At 34.3% G+C, this 18628-nt stretch overlaps 1 protein-coding gene across 3 annotated transcripts in view; it reads right to left on the bottom strand.

The window, feature by feature from the left end:
- The window catches only part of LOC122534914, a 102504-nt gene that overhangs the window by 39834 nt on the left and 44042 nt on the right, over positions 1–18628 (bottom strand). For 2 of the 3 annotated variants that reach the window (XM_043665996.1, XM_043665995.1), the window contains exons 6-9: positions 17474–17596; positions 16416–16673; positions 15220–15399; positions 1262–1387 (exon numbers count right to left, since the gene is read on the bottom strand). In XM_043665996.1, coding sequence (XP_043521931.1) covers positions 1262–1387; positions 15220–15399; positions 16416–16673; positions 17474–17596 — 687 coding nt within the window. The remainder of the gene's footprint in view (positions 1–1261; positions 1388–15219; positions 15400–16415; positions 16674–17473; positions 17597–18628) is intronic. The other variant, XM_043665997.1, reaches the window with a different exon arrangement.

Here is an 18628-nt window from a genome sequence, read left to right as displayed (position 1 = left end):
GAGAGATAGGAAAAGAACGTTGAGTTCGTCCTGCATAACACCAAACTAGAGAGAGACATGGTGAATTAATCCGACTGGAAGAAACGCGGACAAATTTGTCGTTGTCCCGTGAACACGCTTGCAATAAAGGAAATGTATTACTCAGACAGTGTTAGGCATTAGTCGGAAAAACGTAGCTGAAAACGTTGGCGCGTGTATCCACGATGACATTATTACGACGGAGCCAAGGAAATTTCCCCCGCGTCAGTGGAACATATTGCGTTTCTCAGACACGCGAATGATGTATGATCCTGGGGGAGGGGGCGACAAGTCGAATGAAAAGGAGATCCGAAACTTCTCCCCGAAGAGAAAAGGGGAACGTTTCGAAGGACGACGTGTACAGGTTGCATCAGACGTGTAGGTCGATCGAGTAGGACATTCTAAGGGATGATGAAGGAGACGTCTCTTGATTAATAGACGTCTCTATTCTTATCTGGTAACTGGCAGGTCTGGCGAAGAAAATTGTCGGTTCCAGCCACCGCTGAATATTGTACGTTGGTACAATATTAACAGGATAATAAAGAATGAGGTTTAATGTACTTCTGAACTGAAAACTATTTCACGCGGAAAATACGTTGTTTCCGTATCATGCTTGTGATGAACAGGCTGCGCGGATTTTCATATATTTAACGAACGAGAAATAATATGCAATGATATGCAGCACACAATTATTATCTGGTAAGCAGAACATTTCTCTAAATGTACCATTCACATTATTTTAAATTTGCACAAATATCTGCAATCTGGTCATGAATAATATATTTATATTATAATGGTAAATGAGAATATAGTATTTGAATTAATGATTGTTATACTCTTTTCAATCTAATGAAAGCTATGTTTGTACGAAACTTTCACGCATGATTTATTGACAATATAATTTAACTTGACATCTTTCCAGTTTTTATTCCTCTGGAATTTTATATATCCGAAATTCTTCAAGATTATGGTAAAATGATATTGACATATTAAAAGGCAACTTCAAAATTAAGTATAATCAGAAATTTAAAAATGAAACCGAAAGGATTACAAAAATATTCTTCTATATGTCGAAAATGAAAGGAATACTTCAATGCTTCATTAAAATTAAGTATGAGTAAAAAACGGAGATTGGAAAAGTTAAAAGAATGTTGCTATATCTGCTATAGGTATACGAAATATGTTTAACCGAGCCACTGAATATATATATTATGAAACGGTGAATACAAGACAAGAAACTTACCAATGCAGGACTTGCCATCCGACGACAGAGCTTTCTCATCACCGTCGCAAGCGCAGAAAAAGCTTCCGTCCGTGTTCTCGCAAACTTCTGTGCAGCCCCCATTGTCAACCGTACACTCATTGATATCTACACAGACGTATGCAAAATTATTTCAGCTTTTATGCGAGAGAAACAACGCAGGAATGGAACTAAATACACTAACGAGGAATATCGTTCCTGCTTTACGTTCACCTTCCGCCATCTCGCGATTTATAAATAAAATTTTCAAAACCGACTGGTGATGCGTTCAGTTTACCAATACGTCGTGATAAATAGGCTTACAAATAGAATGACAGGATTTATATGACGAATCGAATTACACGCGAGAAGAATGTGTTTATGGGAAATAGATTTGAAACTTTTTCTTTCACATTTGTGTCTACCAAAAAAAAAACTGGTTCATAATAAATTGTACATTTTATTCCTTTAGAATTGTTTCTTAAATTTTATCCCTGCGAAGGATACCCATTGCTGAAAGTTCTACTTCGCACAAGGGAGAGACAGAGTAAACAACCAGCGGGTCATTTGTAAAATTGGAAAAAGTATCTGTCTCTAACGACGTCGACTGCCACCATTGGCCACCATTATTCTGACGGTAACGAGCATTTCCTCCCCGTCGAAATGCCGACCGGTATCGATCAGCATTCCGCAAAGTTCAAGTTCCACCACGCGGGCGTGTACACGCGTCTGATAACGTGTCTGACCTTTTATCGCGTCTGGGATGAGTATCGAGAGAGAACGGCGGAAGACCCTCTCCCTCTCCCCCCTTCTTCCTCCTCTTTTTATTCGCATACAACTACTCCTCGCGGACGTGTCTGCATTCTTTCGTTGACCAGCCATCGACCGGCTGGTCAATTGTCCGCACGATGGCGTTAAATTGACCGAAATAGACGTACAAGGGTCGGCCAGATTGCGATTGCCTCGAGCGCTTTCAATGACCGCCAAGAGTGCTCGACTTCCGTCGCTTTCACGACCTATGGTCGCGATATGCCGCGCAGCCAAGGACTATCCGCGCGATAATGACGCGCCGACAAAATGAACGATCCAACGAAACCCTCCCCTCTTCCTCCCCCATCCTGGAAGCCACCCCATCACTGGGTCCTCGGGGGCTAACTCCTCGTGGCAAATCGATACAACGCTGCTTGATTTCTTTTTCCTTTTTTCCTTGTCCCCGCGAGATTTCTATTGTTGGCCAGGCTCATTCTTACTGCCCGTTGATACCTTTCGAACGTGAGAGGAATACGTAAGAGGATTTATTTCGGTATTAGGGGTGTGAATTGTGGTGTGAATGGCTGCTCGAGAAGGAGATCTCTCGAGCGACGGAAGTCAGTATCGAAGGAAACGATTTTAAATATTTCTTACGGGTCTGCGATGAAGTTGTTGCAAGAGTGTCTACAATGTTAACGAAATTTGACATTTCTTCTAGAGAAATTTAACATTATAGTTTTGGTTCACACGATCCGAGTAGTGAAATGAAGTGAATTTTAATTGCAACTTTCTGCAACGCTCGTATCGTACAGTATCGTATTTTTTTAATATCCCGTATATCATTTATATTATTATTTATTGTACTATAATTATTATTTATATTTTTATTTAAATATATAGAACAAACTGAACAGTAGAAAAATATATAAATTGAAAATAAGTAGTCACGAACTGTATGAATAAATAAGGTTTAAAAAAATCGAATTTGTTGATACTACCTAATATGATTAGACATTTGTATTTTAGAGGAGCTTTGGAAGATAAACTGAGGGTCGACAGGAGAATGTAGTGTTATAGATGGAGTGAATCAAATAAAGGAGTCCGTGATTTCGTGGGGCTCAAGATAAATGAAGTAAAATATTTCTACCAATATTTTAAAGCTCATATTATGAGCTACGCTGAGGTATATAGATATATCATTGAAATGAGACTGCTAATCAATAACTATGTTTCCTACAATTATACTCTATTAACTGAGTATAATATAGCTTCTCATACTATATCAAAAATTGCTACGTTTTGACGGAACGAAATAGATAAATTATTTGAAAAATCATAATTTCAATTTCGCTGATATATCATTTTACACTCGAGAAAGAGTGTTAAACTAAAAATTCCTTTATATTGCTTATAGAATAAAATATATCCAAAAATTTCCGTTATTTGAAAAAATTATAATTCCAATCTAATTACTATACCATCTTACACTTGAGAAAAAAATTTTTCTAAATAGATCAATATAAAAATTTCCTCGCATTGTTTCTTAACGTACCGTATAAAATAAAATATATAAATCTCTCGAAAAATGATTCTTCGATATGAATGATGCGCGATATCTAATCAGAGAAAATTTCAGTGATGACCGATAATTAGAAGATGGACGTATTTGCTTGAAGAAGGCGCGCGATTTATTTTCAGGATGGCTGAGTCTCTCTCTTTCGGTTCATCTCTCCTTTTTTGACTTTTAACTGACGCTCGTTTCTTTCGCGCAGATAAGACATGTACATGTACGTATATAGATCGAGGTGCGAATTTCAAGCAGCCAGCCATAATTAATCTTCCGTCGGAAGGAGATCCAATGCAGCTCTCCCTCGAGATCGAAAACGATTTTTATCACTTCACGTTATGCGTTATTCATTGTGAAACTTGCGAGGAAATCTGAGAACTCTCAGGCTGAGCTAGACAGCTTTTTATGCTACTTCATGGGCCTCGTGTGCACATATGGCAGACATCGATCCAACCAGCCATGCAGCAGGTGACTGAGGGAAACATATTAGAGAGTGGAAATCGCTGTTACATAACTCTGACGCTCGACATTTGTCTAACGATAAAAACATCTCACATAATTTCTACGTGTTTCACTCCGTGTTTCATCCCTGCAGTTCCGAAACTATGAAACCAGTCGATTCTCTCGCATAAAAAATATAAAATTCGTCCCAGACCATTTTTAAAAATATAAAATTCGTTCTTTTCCAAAGAAATGTTCTTCCTATGAATTATAACGTATGTTACACAAAACGTCTTAACATTTCATTAATGCTGTTATAAGATCATAATGCTTATATCGTTCGAATTTAAAACAATATTTAAAGAAAAACGAGGATTTTTAACATTCTATGGGCACTGATTTGTTTATTTATTAATTAGAGTCATGCACAGTCTGAAATGATGACGATGTGTTTTATAAGATAAAGTTTAACTTCATCTGGTTTTAATGAAAATCCATAAAAACGTGCAAAATCCTTCCTCTTTTATTTTAAACGCGTGAAATATGTATATATTTATCGAGGGGAAGAATAATGGCAGAAAATTACTCTGTTTTTTTCCTACAACTAGACTTCCAATTTCTATGCAAATTTATATTTTTGTGAACACAATTGACCCTCGAACTGCCAACCCTGTAAGCAGAATACTGTTTTCTGTATTAATTGTAAATAAACAAAAAAATCATATGTATATATATATATATAAATTTATAGAATATTTTCATTTTCCCTTTCTTTTCTGTATATATAATTTAAGCGTTACTAAATATTAAGTATCTACAATTCTCCGATGTGGGTCAAAAGCGATTCGGATCTGCAAATTCTCGAGGTTCGATGGATTAAACAGAGATTCATATTGCCTACTCAAATTTATAATGAATCCCCTACTTTGGATATTTTATACATTCGGTAACTCCCTTCATTTGGCGCACGTGCTTTCGACATCGATGGTGGAACGACCATTTGTCAGTAGACGCTATCATCCGGCAGCTAGCATAATCTAAAAGTCAAAATGGGGAGTGTCGCGTACACCGTGCTAACACCGATGTATGTACGTATAAAATACGCAAATTTAGTCGAACCTTATTCTAGTTGAACCGAATTTTATCCCTGTAATATATCCCTCATTGACTAACTAAGAATCTTCGTTACTTTGTTAACTTTGTTCATGTGTTTTCTCTGTCATCGTTATTCGTCTTTCTCGACTGCTCATTGTTTTCATTGTTACTAGTTACACTAATTAGCAGCGTACCGTAAAAGCCATTAATAATAGGTGAATAGTGTGTTATATTACCGCACAATAGTACGTTGTTACAAGCTCATTGAAATAATCGGTGACGAGATTGAAACGTGTGCCACGCGTAACAATGGCGTTTGCATAAATTATATTTAAATTATTTCGGACGCAATTCATGGACGGTGAGATTTTTTAATTAAAAAGAAATACAGAGCTTGAGATAGAACGAATATGTTTTAATGAAAAGTATGAAAAATATTTCGAAATATTTATATTAAATAATTATGGAGAATTGTTATTTGTAACATATCCGTATCCATATAGTTTCCTAGCAATAACCAACGATAGGAATATGAATTGCAGTAGCTTAAAATAATTTAATTTAACAAAGACCGATATTACTTTCTAAATTATATAATAAGTAAAATATTAAATTACGTATTAAGTTCTATTTAATTTTTCAAATATTCAACAGAGATGAAATTCGTTCAAACAACAATCTGCATATGTCTTTTTTTTTTTTGTCAAAAAAATTCAATATGTAAAGTTAACAGTTCAACATTCTTTAAATTGTCTCCAAATACTGAAACAATTACTATCCTAATATTAATACTACTACTTAATAAATTATTTTAATAATTTTAAATATCATAAATCTAATAATAATCTAATATCATAAATCTAATACATTTGTGGACTATGTTATGAAAGAAATCTGTAATCCGATGTATGTAATGAAATTCTTTTTTAAATTTTAATTTTCTAATTAAAATACTTTTACTAGACTCTTAGAATATTCGCTTTGTTTTTATTATTTTCATAAAACGGTTTAGAAATTATAAGCGACATTTATCCATGTTATTTGTCTCTTTATCTATGCTATCCACTTCAACATAATAATAATAAACTTACATTAACCATAATAAGCTATTATTATAATTAACGATAATAAAGTTACTTTATAATGTTCATCGAAATGTAACACCGAAAACAAACAAAATTTCTACATAATCTAACACAATGAATAATAATGAATAACAATGAATAACACAATGAATAATAATACACAACAAACAGTATTGTTTAAATAATATAATTAAATTCGTTATTTGTATATATTACTAATTCAATTAGAATTTTCAATGATAAGCTAAAAATATACAAATGTGTTTATTTCAATTTTGCGACTGGAAGAGCAATTTTTCTCTGTTAGAGAACTAGGTTACTGATAGCAAAAAACACTCCTGTTTGCTTTTCCTTCACAGCCATTTTTTTCTCTTTCTTTTTCTTTTTTTTTTTTTTTTTCTCTTTACCGTGATTTATGTCGTCAGTTTATCAAATATTCCGCGACACATTTGCATAGGTATAACGCCTCATTTAATTGCACAGTACTAATTACGTTATCCTACTATTTGTGGTCCGGTGCTCGAATATATAAATATAAAACTTCATCCGTTATTGCATACTCGTCGTGTTTATGAGCGACAAATGTATTCGGCTAGTTGGCCGAATTAATCGCCAGCATATTCTGATACGTTCGATTAATTGAACAGTACGATCCATTTATGATAATTCATCGATTGGAAAATTTAAGGACAGCGTACATTTCGATGAGCCGTGTAACAATGGTTTTTGTTGTGGAATATGTAAATAAATTAAAATAAGAAAAGAAAAAAAGACACGTCAAACTTACGGGTCTCTGTTTCATTAGATTCGGAGATTGACGTGACTCGAAAAGAAAGTTTTATGAAAATAATTTTCTCGACACTAATGAAAAAAGTTTCTTAAAGATTAATATTATTGGAGCTCGATTAATCAAGAAATTGTTAATTACTGTTTATACATTTTTGGGAAATTTTAAAAATAATCAACAAAATGCATAAAATAATGCGAAAATATGCAAAACATCCAAAGTAAAGTATTTAATATTTCTTAGATGAAACAAATTTCTATCTAAGTTTTTTGTAGTTAGGTTCGTAAAATTAAAAAAAAAAATCCACAGTCTAATTATTATATAGAAACTTGAAATTGAAAATAACTTATGAACATTCCAAAGATTTTTTGGAACACTGGTTTCGGAATCTCGGTTGTAGACTCAATATTTGAAAACGTAGAAACGAATTACTTTGATTTGGAGGAACAATCGATTTTCGTACGAACGAATCTTCTAAAATTTAAAAAAAAAAAATCATCAAAACGCAAGAAAAAGAGTCAAAATGAAGCAACCACGCGCGCAAACAATTCAAAATGTTTGTACACGGGTTTCCGCGTTTGCTACGACTCAATACGAAAGAAGAGGTGGAGAGGAACAAGATACACACGTCAACGCGCGTTGCACGGAAGAAGGCACTCGCGAAAAGTTAACCGGTAATGAGACACTTACAAAAACGAACGCCGCGTTCCACAAAAGTGAAAAGGGTACTTTCGCCACGAAGAGAAATTTTTACGGAACGTTACTGCTCTAACAATTTTCTGAACTTATAACGACGTCGGCGAAACTTGGCTAGCGAAACGTCACGTTCAGATGAGCTATAACGAAAACTGGGGATTAAAAAACAAAAGGAAACAGAAGAAGAAAAAGGAACAGGGAGAGGGGGAAGAATGAAAATACAATAACGACGGAAATCCTAAGAGGATAGTTAACGAATTTGCCGATGTTCAGTGTACTTAGACGAAGCGTAATGAAAATACTAAGACGATGAAGAGAAATTACAATTCTCCTCGCGTCGAATGGAACAAAGTCGTCGTAAAAAACTTAGCAAGATCGTGGCAAGTTGGTGGAAGAGCTAGAAGTTCATCCGGATTGAAGGAAATACGAATAATATCTGAACAAACTTTCTACGTGTGATTCAGTTTCTGTAGGATCGTTTAGAAAGGACAGACCTGATAAGAAAGGAAGAAATACTATGAGAAATTGTTAAACAAAACTCAGAACGGGAGATCCAGTCCTCTCATTGAAAACTAACGAACTCAGACAAAACTAGACGAAACATTTTTTAATTGGAAAAATGAAACTAAAAAAAATAGTTGACAGAGAAACGATCGAAAAGGTCAATTATAAAAAAGTTATAAAAAAAAAAAAAAACAAGAAATAGTCGCAGTTATAAAAAAAAACTTAAAAAAAGGATCAATTATAAAGTGACCATAGATTCAAACCAATAAGAAACTGCAGTGCAACATCTAACCACTTTGACAAAATTATGAAATTATTAAAAAAGGATATTAAAATTGTCGGATCAGAGAATATCGACGAGGTGTTCAGCGAATTCGCGAAATTATCGCGAGAGGGAGCAAAAAAAAGACTCAGAGTGGTGGAATCGCGGTGTTCAAACGTAGCGAGTGAAAAACGCGAGGTTAATGTGAAACGGATCGACAGTAAGGAAGAAACGCGCGAAAGTGGAAAGGAAAGAAACGAGAAGCGTTAACTTTCCCAAGGTACATCGCCTCTCTTTATCGTCGTATCATCGAAAAACCAACGAACGCTCGACACGAGCGTACCAAAAAATCAGCTATTCTCTCGCTCGCGAGATAGAAAGCTCGTGATAAAAGACTTGGACGAAACTAATTCAGAATTTCTTGCTACCGGACTCGAAGACTTTTACGGATGTCCTCCGCGTGTTCCGCCCGGAAACTGTATAGAGACGGGGGAAAAAGAGACCTTCTCTCTCCTCTACGCGCGCCGTTCTTCCCTATCTTTGTTCATTCGCGAAACAAGTTCACCAAGTTGATCTTCGTTGATGAAAGTTTTTAAGTGTGCCGGTCCGCATAACCCGAAATTGCAGCCAAAAGTCGAACGATTCTCAAGTCGTTCGAGTCCGTTTGGCGCCAATTCTTCTTGAAAGCTGTCATTTCACGCAACTGTTGCAAACGTTAATGAATTTGGAGAAATTTGGAGCTGTGTCAGTTGCAAATTTCAACGTTATTTTGTAAAAATAAAGCAAAGATAAAATTTAACGTCGGATAGGAGTGTCACGTAACTAGTTTTAGAATCGAGAATAGGATGATTCTATTTCAAGAAATAAGCTGAAAAGAAAGAATAAATTGATTTCATTTAAAGTACTGTTAAGAAGCACGAGGGAAGTTAAAAAATATTTTTCTAAAATATTTTAACTAAAAAATAGGGAAAACATTTCTCTTAAGATAGGTATTGTATATTTCTCCAAAATTCATTATTCCTTCGTTTTATCTAAATGAATTCCAATTCAAAAAGAAAATAGGAATATTTTTAATTACACATCTCAGTAAATATGACAAGTAACAAATCGTTGTTTATTTATAGCAAAAAAATATTGAAACTGAAGGGAAATAAAAAAAAAACGTATGCAACGTACAACTAAATCCATATGACTAAAGCCAGAAAACAATTTATTCATTTTAGTAAGTAAATATGAAAAACTCTTTAAAAATTTGTCAAAGCCAATAAATGAAATAAAACGGGAATAGTAAATATTCTGAAAGTGATAGACACGTTCATCGCATATTTCAAATAATATTTCCAATGTACACATAAATCAATCATAAATCCCAAGTCTGCTACTCTGTAATAAAAAGAGATATTTGTTTAAATGTAAAAAATTGTTGGAAAGCAAATTTAAATTGTCGAAAAATAAAATGGAAGGACCTAATGAAACTGAAAATATTAAGAAGGTTCAAGAGCTTATGATCATTAAAAGATATATTCGTTAAATATGCTAAACAATATTGTACTTGATATTAAATAAATGATACCAATACTGTTACAGTATTATATTATAAATTATATTTTACTAAAGAAACTTTAACCAAAAACTGCAGAGATATTTATTTCATTTAATTTGCTGGTTTTTTAAGTCTCAATTTCTCACAAATTGTATAAAAATCAATATCTTCAACAAACACACAAATCTAATCATATGTTTCAAGAACATTTATCACCTATGCAAAAAAAAAAAAAAAAAACGACAAAACAAGATTGTTACATAAATTTCCAAAAATTTGGAGCGAGAAATCGAACCGAGAAATGTTCACGAAGTTGTCATCTCAACAGCCGCAAGCATCGTAATAACTTGGACGAGAAATGAGTCATCGTTACACTAGCGCGCAACGATTTATAATACAACATGTGTCGCGTCTAACCGAAAAATTTCATTTGTCGTTGAATTTTTCGCGACTTAACTTGGCCAGAGAAACAACCGTTTCGTGTATTATGAGCCGGGCGGTAATTTCATTAATGAATTCATCCCAATTTTCGTGGCGAGCTCGCGCATTTGTCCCTGTCCTCCGAATCAACCGGCCCTTTACATCCCCCGGGGAGAAATTCCAGCGGACTGTCACTTTGTAATCAGAATCGCGAACGCGCAGGTTCCTTTAGACAGGAACTCCCTTAAATCAGACCATTTCTCTCGGCGACTGTTTCCTGCAACCCCGTACCGGGTTCGTTTCGAACGGTGGCCATAAAACGGTGGCGAATTACAAGACGGAGAGCCGAATTTCACGACGTTCGAGTCGTCGTTCTCTGGTGAGGATTTAGTGGAGTGTCGAACGGAAGCGACAAAACACCGCAGGGGGAAATTAATTAATTAATTATTTTCTTTTGTTTATTTTTATTATTATTTAAAGTCGCTAATAACCCACTTGTGGAGGAGCTGAATCTTGCAATTTATTATAAAGGTGAAAGAAAGGTGTCTAGACGAGAAAATGGAAGAGGAGTGGAAACCATGAGGAGAATCTTGGAGACGAGGGGAAAAAAAGAAGAATACAAAGGGCAATGAATATTTTAACACGAATTTAACGAAAACCAAAGAATAGCCAAAGAAAGAAAGTAGCGATTAAAATAGACATGCCAAAATCTATCACTGAGTTTAAAATTTATTGTTTATTGTTTATAGCTCATAGTTTAATTTTTAGTGGTAAGAAAATTTACGACTTGCAGTTGAAGGTATTTTAAGGTAGTCTAAGTCAACCGGAAGCCATCCTTAAGCCGCAAGGCAAGAGGACTACGTATAATAATAATATAAAGGAAAGTGTATCAATTTTAGGACCGATTCTGTTGTATATTTCCTAATAATAATATAAATAATAATATAAATATAAATAATAATATAAAGGAAAGTGTATCAATTTTAGGACCGATTCTGTTGTATATTTCCTCCACTGAACGATAATACGTTCCACTATCAATTGGACTTTGCACAAATCATAAATTGGGGGGTCTTCTTTGTTGAGGAGATACTGGTGGGAATTGATTATTATTTATGAATTATTGTGGAAAAGAGATTTGAAGAGGGAATTGAATTTTGTTTCACGTTCCTGTCTTTCGCAATTTTTTCTCCTTTTTTGTGAAATATTAAAAACATATCTTTCGAAACAGCGATGTCAAAGCGGAGCAGAGGTTCGAAAAGGGTGGACTTCGAATTTCGCGACGTTTCGCTCTTTGTCCTGGTGGAAGTTTCGTGAAATATCGACAGATTTCGTTTCGAATAGAAAACAGCGGCGAGGGAATTGTTACAGACGAAAGATTTGAAAAAGAAGGAATGAAAAAAGGAAAGCAGATTTTGGCTTTCGGTGATTCTTCTGGAATATTGAAAATTGTTTTGCACGGAAAGCGTTTAAATTGATTCTTTATCTAACTCAAGTCTCTTTCAAATTACGTTATCGATAAAGAATTTTCGTTACATTTATCAAAGAAAAAAAAATTTGAAAATTTGGCTACTCGTAAAGTAGATTTTATTATTTTAAAAGAATTTTTCGTACAGACAGGATTGTTTCACCGTTATAAGACAAAATTGATATTTCAAGTAGCGATAAAACAATATTGAATTATATTTTATAGCGGATTATCCTTGTTTTATCGACAGAGTTCGCTGGTCTTACTAGTTAACATTTTATGATAGTTTGTCAGAGATTGAGCAGGACAGTTTGGACAACTTTTGCATGATAAATAGTCGCGCTTAAGATCAAAGTTACTTGCTAACGTCTCGAGACACGAATGGATTATACGTTTTGTCTAATAAGAAAATGATACATGATGGCAATTCTACTAGCTAATTCCACTTAGATAGCATGTAACATGTAACTCGTAATTTGTGCATGACCTAAGGAGACAGTAGCAACCAAGCTAAACTTCTGTTTAATTCTGATCCGTAATATAGTGACCAAATTACGTAATATAGCTACCAGAATTTGTTAATTTAGATAATTTACACTGAAAAGAAAGAGTCCGTTTAAAGAAAGTATCGCTGAATTTGGAGAAGAAGGAAATGGGAGAATTGATTTATCTCTTAAGATAAATTATCACGATAGTTTAGTGAAATTTTAATTTAATAGTCGGAAATTGAAAAGCTGATCAACTATTACGTATAGTTTTCTCATCTCTATATCAATTCCCTCGCGTAACTCGATCGCACGGTCTAATAGGCTTAGAGGCTACTAGAAAGCCTAAAGTCGGAAATGGAATCTTGTTAGAACGTTTATCTTGCTAAAGATTCTAATCACGAGGGTACGAGTACAAATATGAAACGTGCAAATGCAAATGCAAATTTCTCAACGTTTGTTTGGAAAAGGTGCAGAATCTCGTTGAAAGTAGCTCGCTCGAACATTTGTAAAATATTAATAAAATAACTGTACTTTTCAAATGTAATTTTATAAGATTAAATGTCGCGAGTAAACAGCGAAATTTCATCCAATTTTAAATTTTTACGAATGCAATCAAAAATATGGAACTCGAGCAGGAATTTTATTTTCCACCAGACATTAAAAATTATAAATACTCTACTTCTAATATTTTGTACTTTTGCACGTCTAATGCATCTTTTAATTCCTTCATCAAAAGATTTGATATTCGTTATTAAAATAAATTTGTACCCATTTTTGCTTAATTGTTGAATGATTAATTAACAACACAATCTATTATAATTACAATGTTACAAACGAATACCTTGACAGAGTACAACATTTCACTAATAATCGTAGTAACTCAATTCTCATTTGACAAACCTTAAACAATCCTCTCGCAGAAAATCAAAAATCATCATTCCTCAAATAAACGATTGACAATAAATTGTTAGAATCGTGCCAATTAAAATCGAACGTCTAGACACTTTATTAATCAAATAAAAATAAATTCATGGAAGATAAAGAACAACATGAACAACGGATAAAATGAATGGAATATAATTGAAGAGCCATCTCCAAATAAGAGTTTGCTGAAATCGTATCAACTCCAAAATCCAAAATTTAAGCACAAGCTCGATTAGACCATTGTCAATTAAACGAAATAACTGAAATACAGCTTTCTCCAAATAACAGATCACCGAAAACAATCGTAGCGATTGAAATCCAGAGTCTAGGGACTAAGCTCAAGATAGATCGTCAGCGGTTAAACGAATTAGGTAAATAAATTCATAAATTATACGAAGAAAATGGCGGATGAATCCTCGAAATTAGCGGGAAACATTTGGAAACAGGGAGCATTGCCATTAATTTGGACAGTTTTCCGGCGGTTGATGATCCAGATTCTCGACCCAATATTGCAGCGGAGAAGCCGCCAGCCTACCGGGCGGATCCATGTGCGGGCTAATTCGATTACGTATATACTCGGATCGTCTAGAACGGTATTATGGGATACGACTAGCACCAGGCGGCAAAATCTCGTTAGGACGCTCATCTCCCTATGGGGAATTGTTATCGTACTACCTATCGGTTGCCTGTGCTAAAATTCTGCGCCGCGAAATGAACGACAAACGCAATTATGTCGGCCAACGAAGAATATCATCCGCTGGAGCGTCTCGTTGCTGAGATGCACAAATAACGGTCTTAATTCTGTGTACGGATACAGAAATAGGATGCAGGCTACATCGGTGTGCGCGTTGCGAAAAGTAGCACGTTCCATTTGCTTGCTTACGAGAGGCCGGCAGGCTTCGCAATATTTGTCGCGAGAAGAATCACGTTTCAATTCGTCGCGTAGAGAGGCACGTTGTTTACGGGGAATTACAGAAGGTGACGATTGTCCTGGAAAATAAAAATTCAAGAAATTTCGTCGTGAATAATGGAAAAGGAAATATCAGTGTAGTAGAGTAAATTTCGAACGGCCATTGTTCCTTCAGGATCATCTCCACAGATGGATCTCTGGTTGATGAGAAAATTTTTCAATGTTTGAACTTTCACAGTTTTCGAGAGTAAAGAATCTTTACCTTTCTTTTATAAAGAATATATTTAAAAATATATTTAAAATATTATATTATAAAATATATTATCTTATAAAGAATATATTTAAAATATTATATTATAAAATATATAATCTTATAAAGAATATATTTAAAATATTATATTGTAAAATATATAATCTTATAAAGAATATATTTAAAATATTATATTGTAAAATATATAATCTTATAAAGAATATATTTAAAATATTATATTGTAAAATATATAATCTTATAAAGAATATATTTAAAATATTATATTGTAAAATATATAATCTTATAAAGAATATATTTAAAATATTATATTGTAAAATATATAATCTTATAAAGAATATATTTAAAATNATATATTTAAAAAAAAAAAAAAAAAGAAACTCGAGATTCTCAAAGCTTTATGCTCTAAAACAACGCCAAGTAAAGACTGCTATACGATTTTTTCTGACGAAGTTATAACAGTCGACAACTTTTCGTCGTTAATAGTTCAGTTACTCTGTTCGTTGTATTTATCATTTAAAAAAAAAAAGACTGGTAAGAGAGAACGTGCTACCTTTCGTATTCGCGCGTAAGATTCCCGTGCCGTTTCGCGAACCACGAAAATCCCGCACGGAACGCAAGAATCGTGAAGCAACCGAAGTACAATGTATTACAGGGCAGAAGTGGATGTTCGCAGTGAAAAGTGTCTGCCGCGGGGCTTAACCGGCAAATCCAACTTCCTGTTAAATCACCCGTACGGATTAAACCACTTACCAATACAAGTTCCGTCGGGGGTTGCCTCGTAGCCTGGCAGGCACGTGATCGACAAGCTGTCCAGTATCGGTTGATCCTTCAACTCCATTGGCTCGGCGCATCGATAAGATCCTGGCGTATTGATGCAACCATAGCGGCACATTTCCGTTTGCAAATCTGGTTGGGCACATTCGTCCACGTCTGGAAAAGAAATGTTTGAAATTTTTTTTTTTTGATCCTCTATCTTTCTTCGAGCTGGTCGAATTTTGTTTCGTGGAAAAATATCTGATTCTTGATGGAATTATATAAATTGAGATTTCTGGCGGGCTTTTTGTAGAAATATCCAAGTGTTAAGATTGAAAGTAACCGAAGATTTAATTTTAATAGTTAATATTTAATTCATGTATATTTCTTGTTTGTACAAATAGTCAAAATTCACATTCGAATAATCGAAATTTTTTTAATCGAAAATGTTTTTTTTTTTCTATTTAATTAAGTCTCCGTGCAATTGGAATGACGTTCAAAACTTCTTTTCAATAAATGGAATCTCTTATTATATTGGAATCTCTTTAATGTTTTTACTTCTATCGTAAATTTTTGAGATGGCAACGATGCTCTTCGATACACTCTTCAGATATGAAACTTTTATGTATTTCAGTAAAGCCTCTTATAGATGAAAAAGAGGATATTTCATGCGACTGCACTGCACTGTACAATGGGAAATAAAAAAGTAACCATTATCCTTTTACATGCGACAATGCAATAAATTTTTGTGTTTTCTATTCGAACATTTCTTTTGCATTTCACGTTTCAGGAAAGTCAAGCTTGTATAACAGAGCTTGCATAATAACCAGAAAATAAATAAATTCTGCTTCACTAAACAATAAATTAAAAAGCTACAGATATTTTACAAATTTTTACGTTCGAATTTTTGCATCCATTAGAATTCTAGAATTACAACTAAATATACAGGACGATTGATGATACGTTCGTTCGAATAAATAATCGAGAAGACAAGAAGCACTTTGGACAACGTGTTCTTAATTAACAAAAAAACCTCTTCCACTAGTACCTTGTACACTTTTAACAACACTTTAAGCAACAGTGTGTTCGATAAAAAGAAAACAGGAAAAAAGTGCGATTAAAACGCAAATGAAAGGAATATGACGATTCATACCACACACATCTTCGATTCCTCGAGGAGGAAATTCTATTACCTTGACAAGTCTTCCAGTCGTCCTCTAGGATGAAGCCATCAGGACAGAGACAAAACACTCGTCCCATCGTGGAGAGACAGGTGTGAGAGCATCCGGCGTTGTTGACGCTGCAGGGACCTGCGTCCTGACACGTGTGGTTGTCGGGTGACAGGACAGTGTCCTGTAGACCGTCGCAGGAACATTCATACCCGCCTATGGTGTTCCGGCACGTATCCTGACAAGGTCCGTGCCCATTGTTTAATAGGCACTCGTTGATGTCTACGTGACCAAAGCGTGATCGAGTAATTTTAATTCCACATGTCGAGTTTTATTTCACACATCGAGTTTGAATTGAATTGAATTGAATGACGTGGATGTTGGAGTAGTTTATGATTTGGTTAATTATGACTAATATACGAGGGAATGAAAAGTGGTGTAAATTTAATTCTGGCAATTAGTCAGAATTGTTCGTACAGAGAATAACGTAGAATTCTCTTTTCACTGCTGTAAAAATTACAACTACCGAGCCAATTGAAATGGTTAATATCAGATCTTTTACACACAGATTTGTATTATTTATAATTTTCGAAAGCATGCAACTATTTTCATAAAATTTCACTGATAATAATGGAGATTTTTCTGACACTTCACGATATTTCTCTCAGCAGAGTCTATTAAATTAATTGTTAATACAATATTCACTAAAATGTCATTTACACCACCGTTCCGTTAATATAAATGAAAATAGAAAAGAAGATGAATTAATCGACATAAAATAAAAAAGAAACAAGATATAAAATAATAAATTATCAAATTATAATCGAACAGAATATTGAATTCAAAGAAACAAGAATAATATTTCTAATGACATTTCTAATATTTCCAAGCAAATGAGAAACAGACGATCGAACAATTTCAACGATGGTCGATCGATCGGACAGCATAGGCTTTTTACCATCGTGGTTACACTTGTTGCTTTTTCAAAGAGAGAGATATTGAGAGAGAAAGAGAGGAGGAGAGAGGGAGAGAGGGATATGTTCGTTTCACGGTGTATGTATATTCCGATGCAAATAACTCACCCCTGCACGTGAATCTGTCCTCGTCGAGTTTCATCCCTTTTGGACACTCACAACGAAAGGATCCCGGGGTGTTCACACATTTATGTTCACAACCTCCCTTGTTATCCTTGCATTCGTTCACATCTGAATTTCAACGAGTACGTGTAATTTCTGGAATTTGGCTAACTTCCGCGACATGCTACAAGTTTCTGGTTTCGTTTTGTCACATCGATAATCCATCATGAGTGTAATAATGCTTTAACACACACTTAGGTAGACACACATCGTCTTTGCATTACCTTTACGTTCTATATTGTGCTCCTTCGTAAGAGAGCTGAGAGTTAGTTTTAATTGAACAATGAAATATGAAGAACAATTCAATACTGTTAGATTTTAATGATAAAAAAAATTCAATGCTGATAAAATACCAATATCAAAGAAACTTTTTACAGAAAATTTCATGACTTTCAATTTTATCATTTTGAAGGAAATAATCGTTTCCAAAAATAATCGTTTTCAGTTCAAGTAAGAGAACAGATTCTGATAACACTTTTGTTATGAAAATTATTTCCTAATTTTTATTTAAATATAAACTTTCTCAAAAACTCAATGTCATCCGCGTGAGATGAAACAATGAGAGCTCAAACGAGATTTTGAAAGATAATGCAAAAATCCTGGAGTTTTAGCGAATAATATGTAAATATACTGATTCTCGTTGATAGGAACAAGGTTTTAAAAGTTTTTCATTCCACTCCTCGTATTTCTTGTTCCTCCAATGTATTCCATTCGTGCAATCTATTCTTCTATTTTTTACACGTATATATACACCTCGTGGAATAGAGTGAAGCTTTTGTTTTACCAGGCTCGGTTAAGCTGGACTTTTAACCAATTCGGATTACCTCTCTTTACGATTCGTCTAGATTAACGATATTTCCCCCGTTCGGTAGAAGCTAATTTTTCCAAGAGCCCGTTAATTCGACTTTTCGCTTGATTTAAACTACTTTCTCGTTCAACTTAAATTAACGAAGTTTTATTAAATTTGCGTTTTCCTACGCTGCCAACGGAATTTTCATTCAGAAATTTTTCGTTCTCGTTTACATTCAATTGTTCCCAATTATGATTTATCCAACGAAGCTTCGCCGCGAAGGATTTTTATTTAAAAAATTTGTCCACGTT

This window comes from Frieseomelitta varia, unplaced genomic scaffold (genome assembly GCF_011392965.1).
Source record: "Frieseomelitta varia isolate USP_RPSP 00005682 unplaced genomic scaffold, Fvar_1.2 scaffold_648, whole genome shotgun sequence".
Taxonomy (NCBI): domain Eukaryota; kingdom Metazoa; phylum Arthropoda; class Insecta; order Hymenoptera; family Apidae; genus Frieseomelitta; species Frieseomelitta varia.
This window is presented reverse-complemented; position numbering and strand designations above follow the sequence as displayed.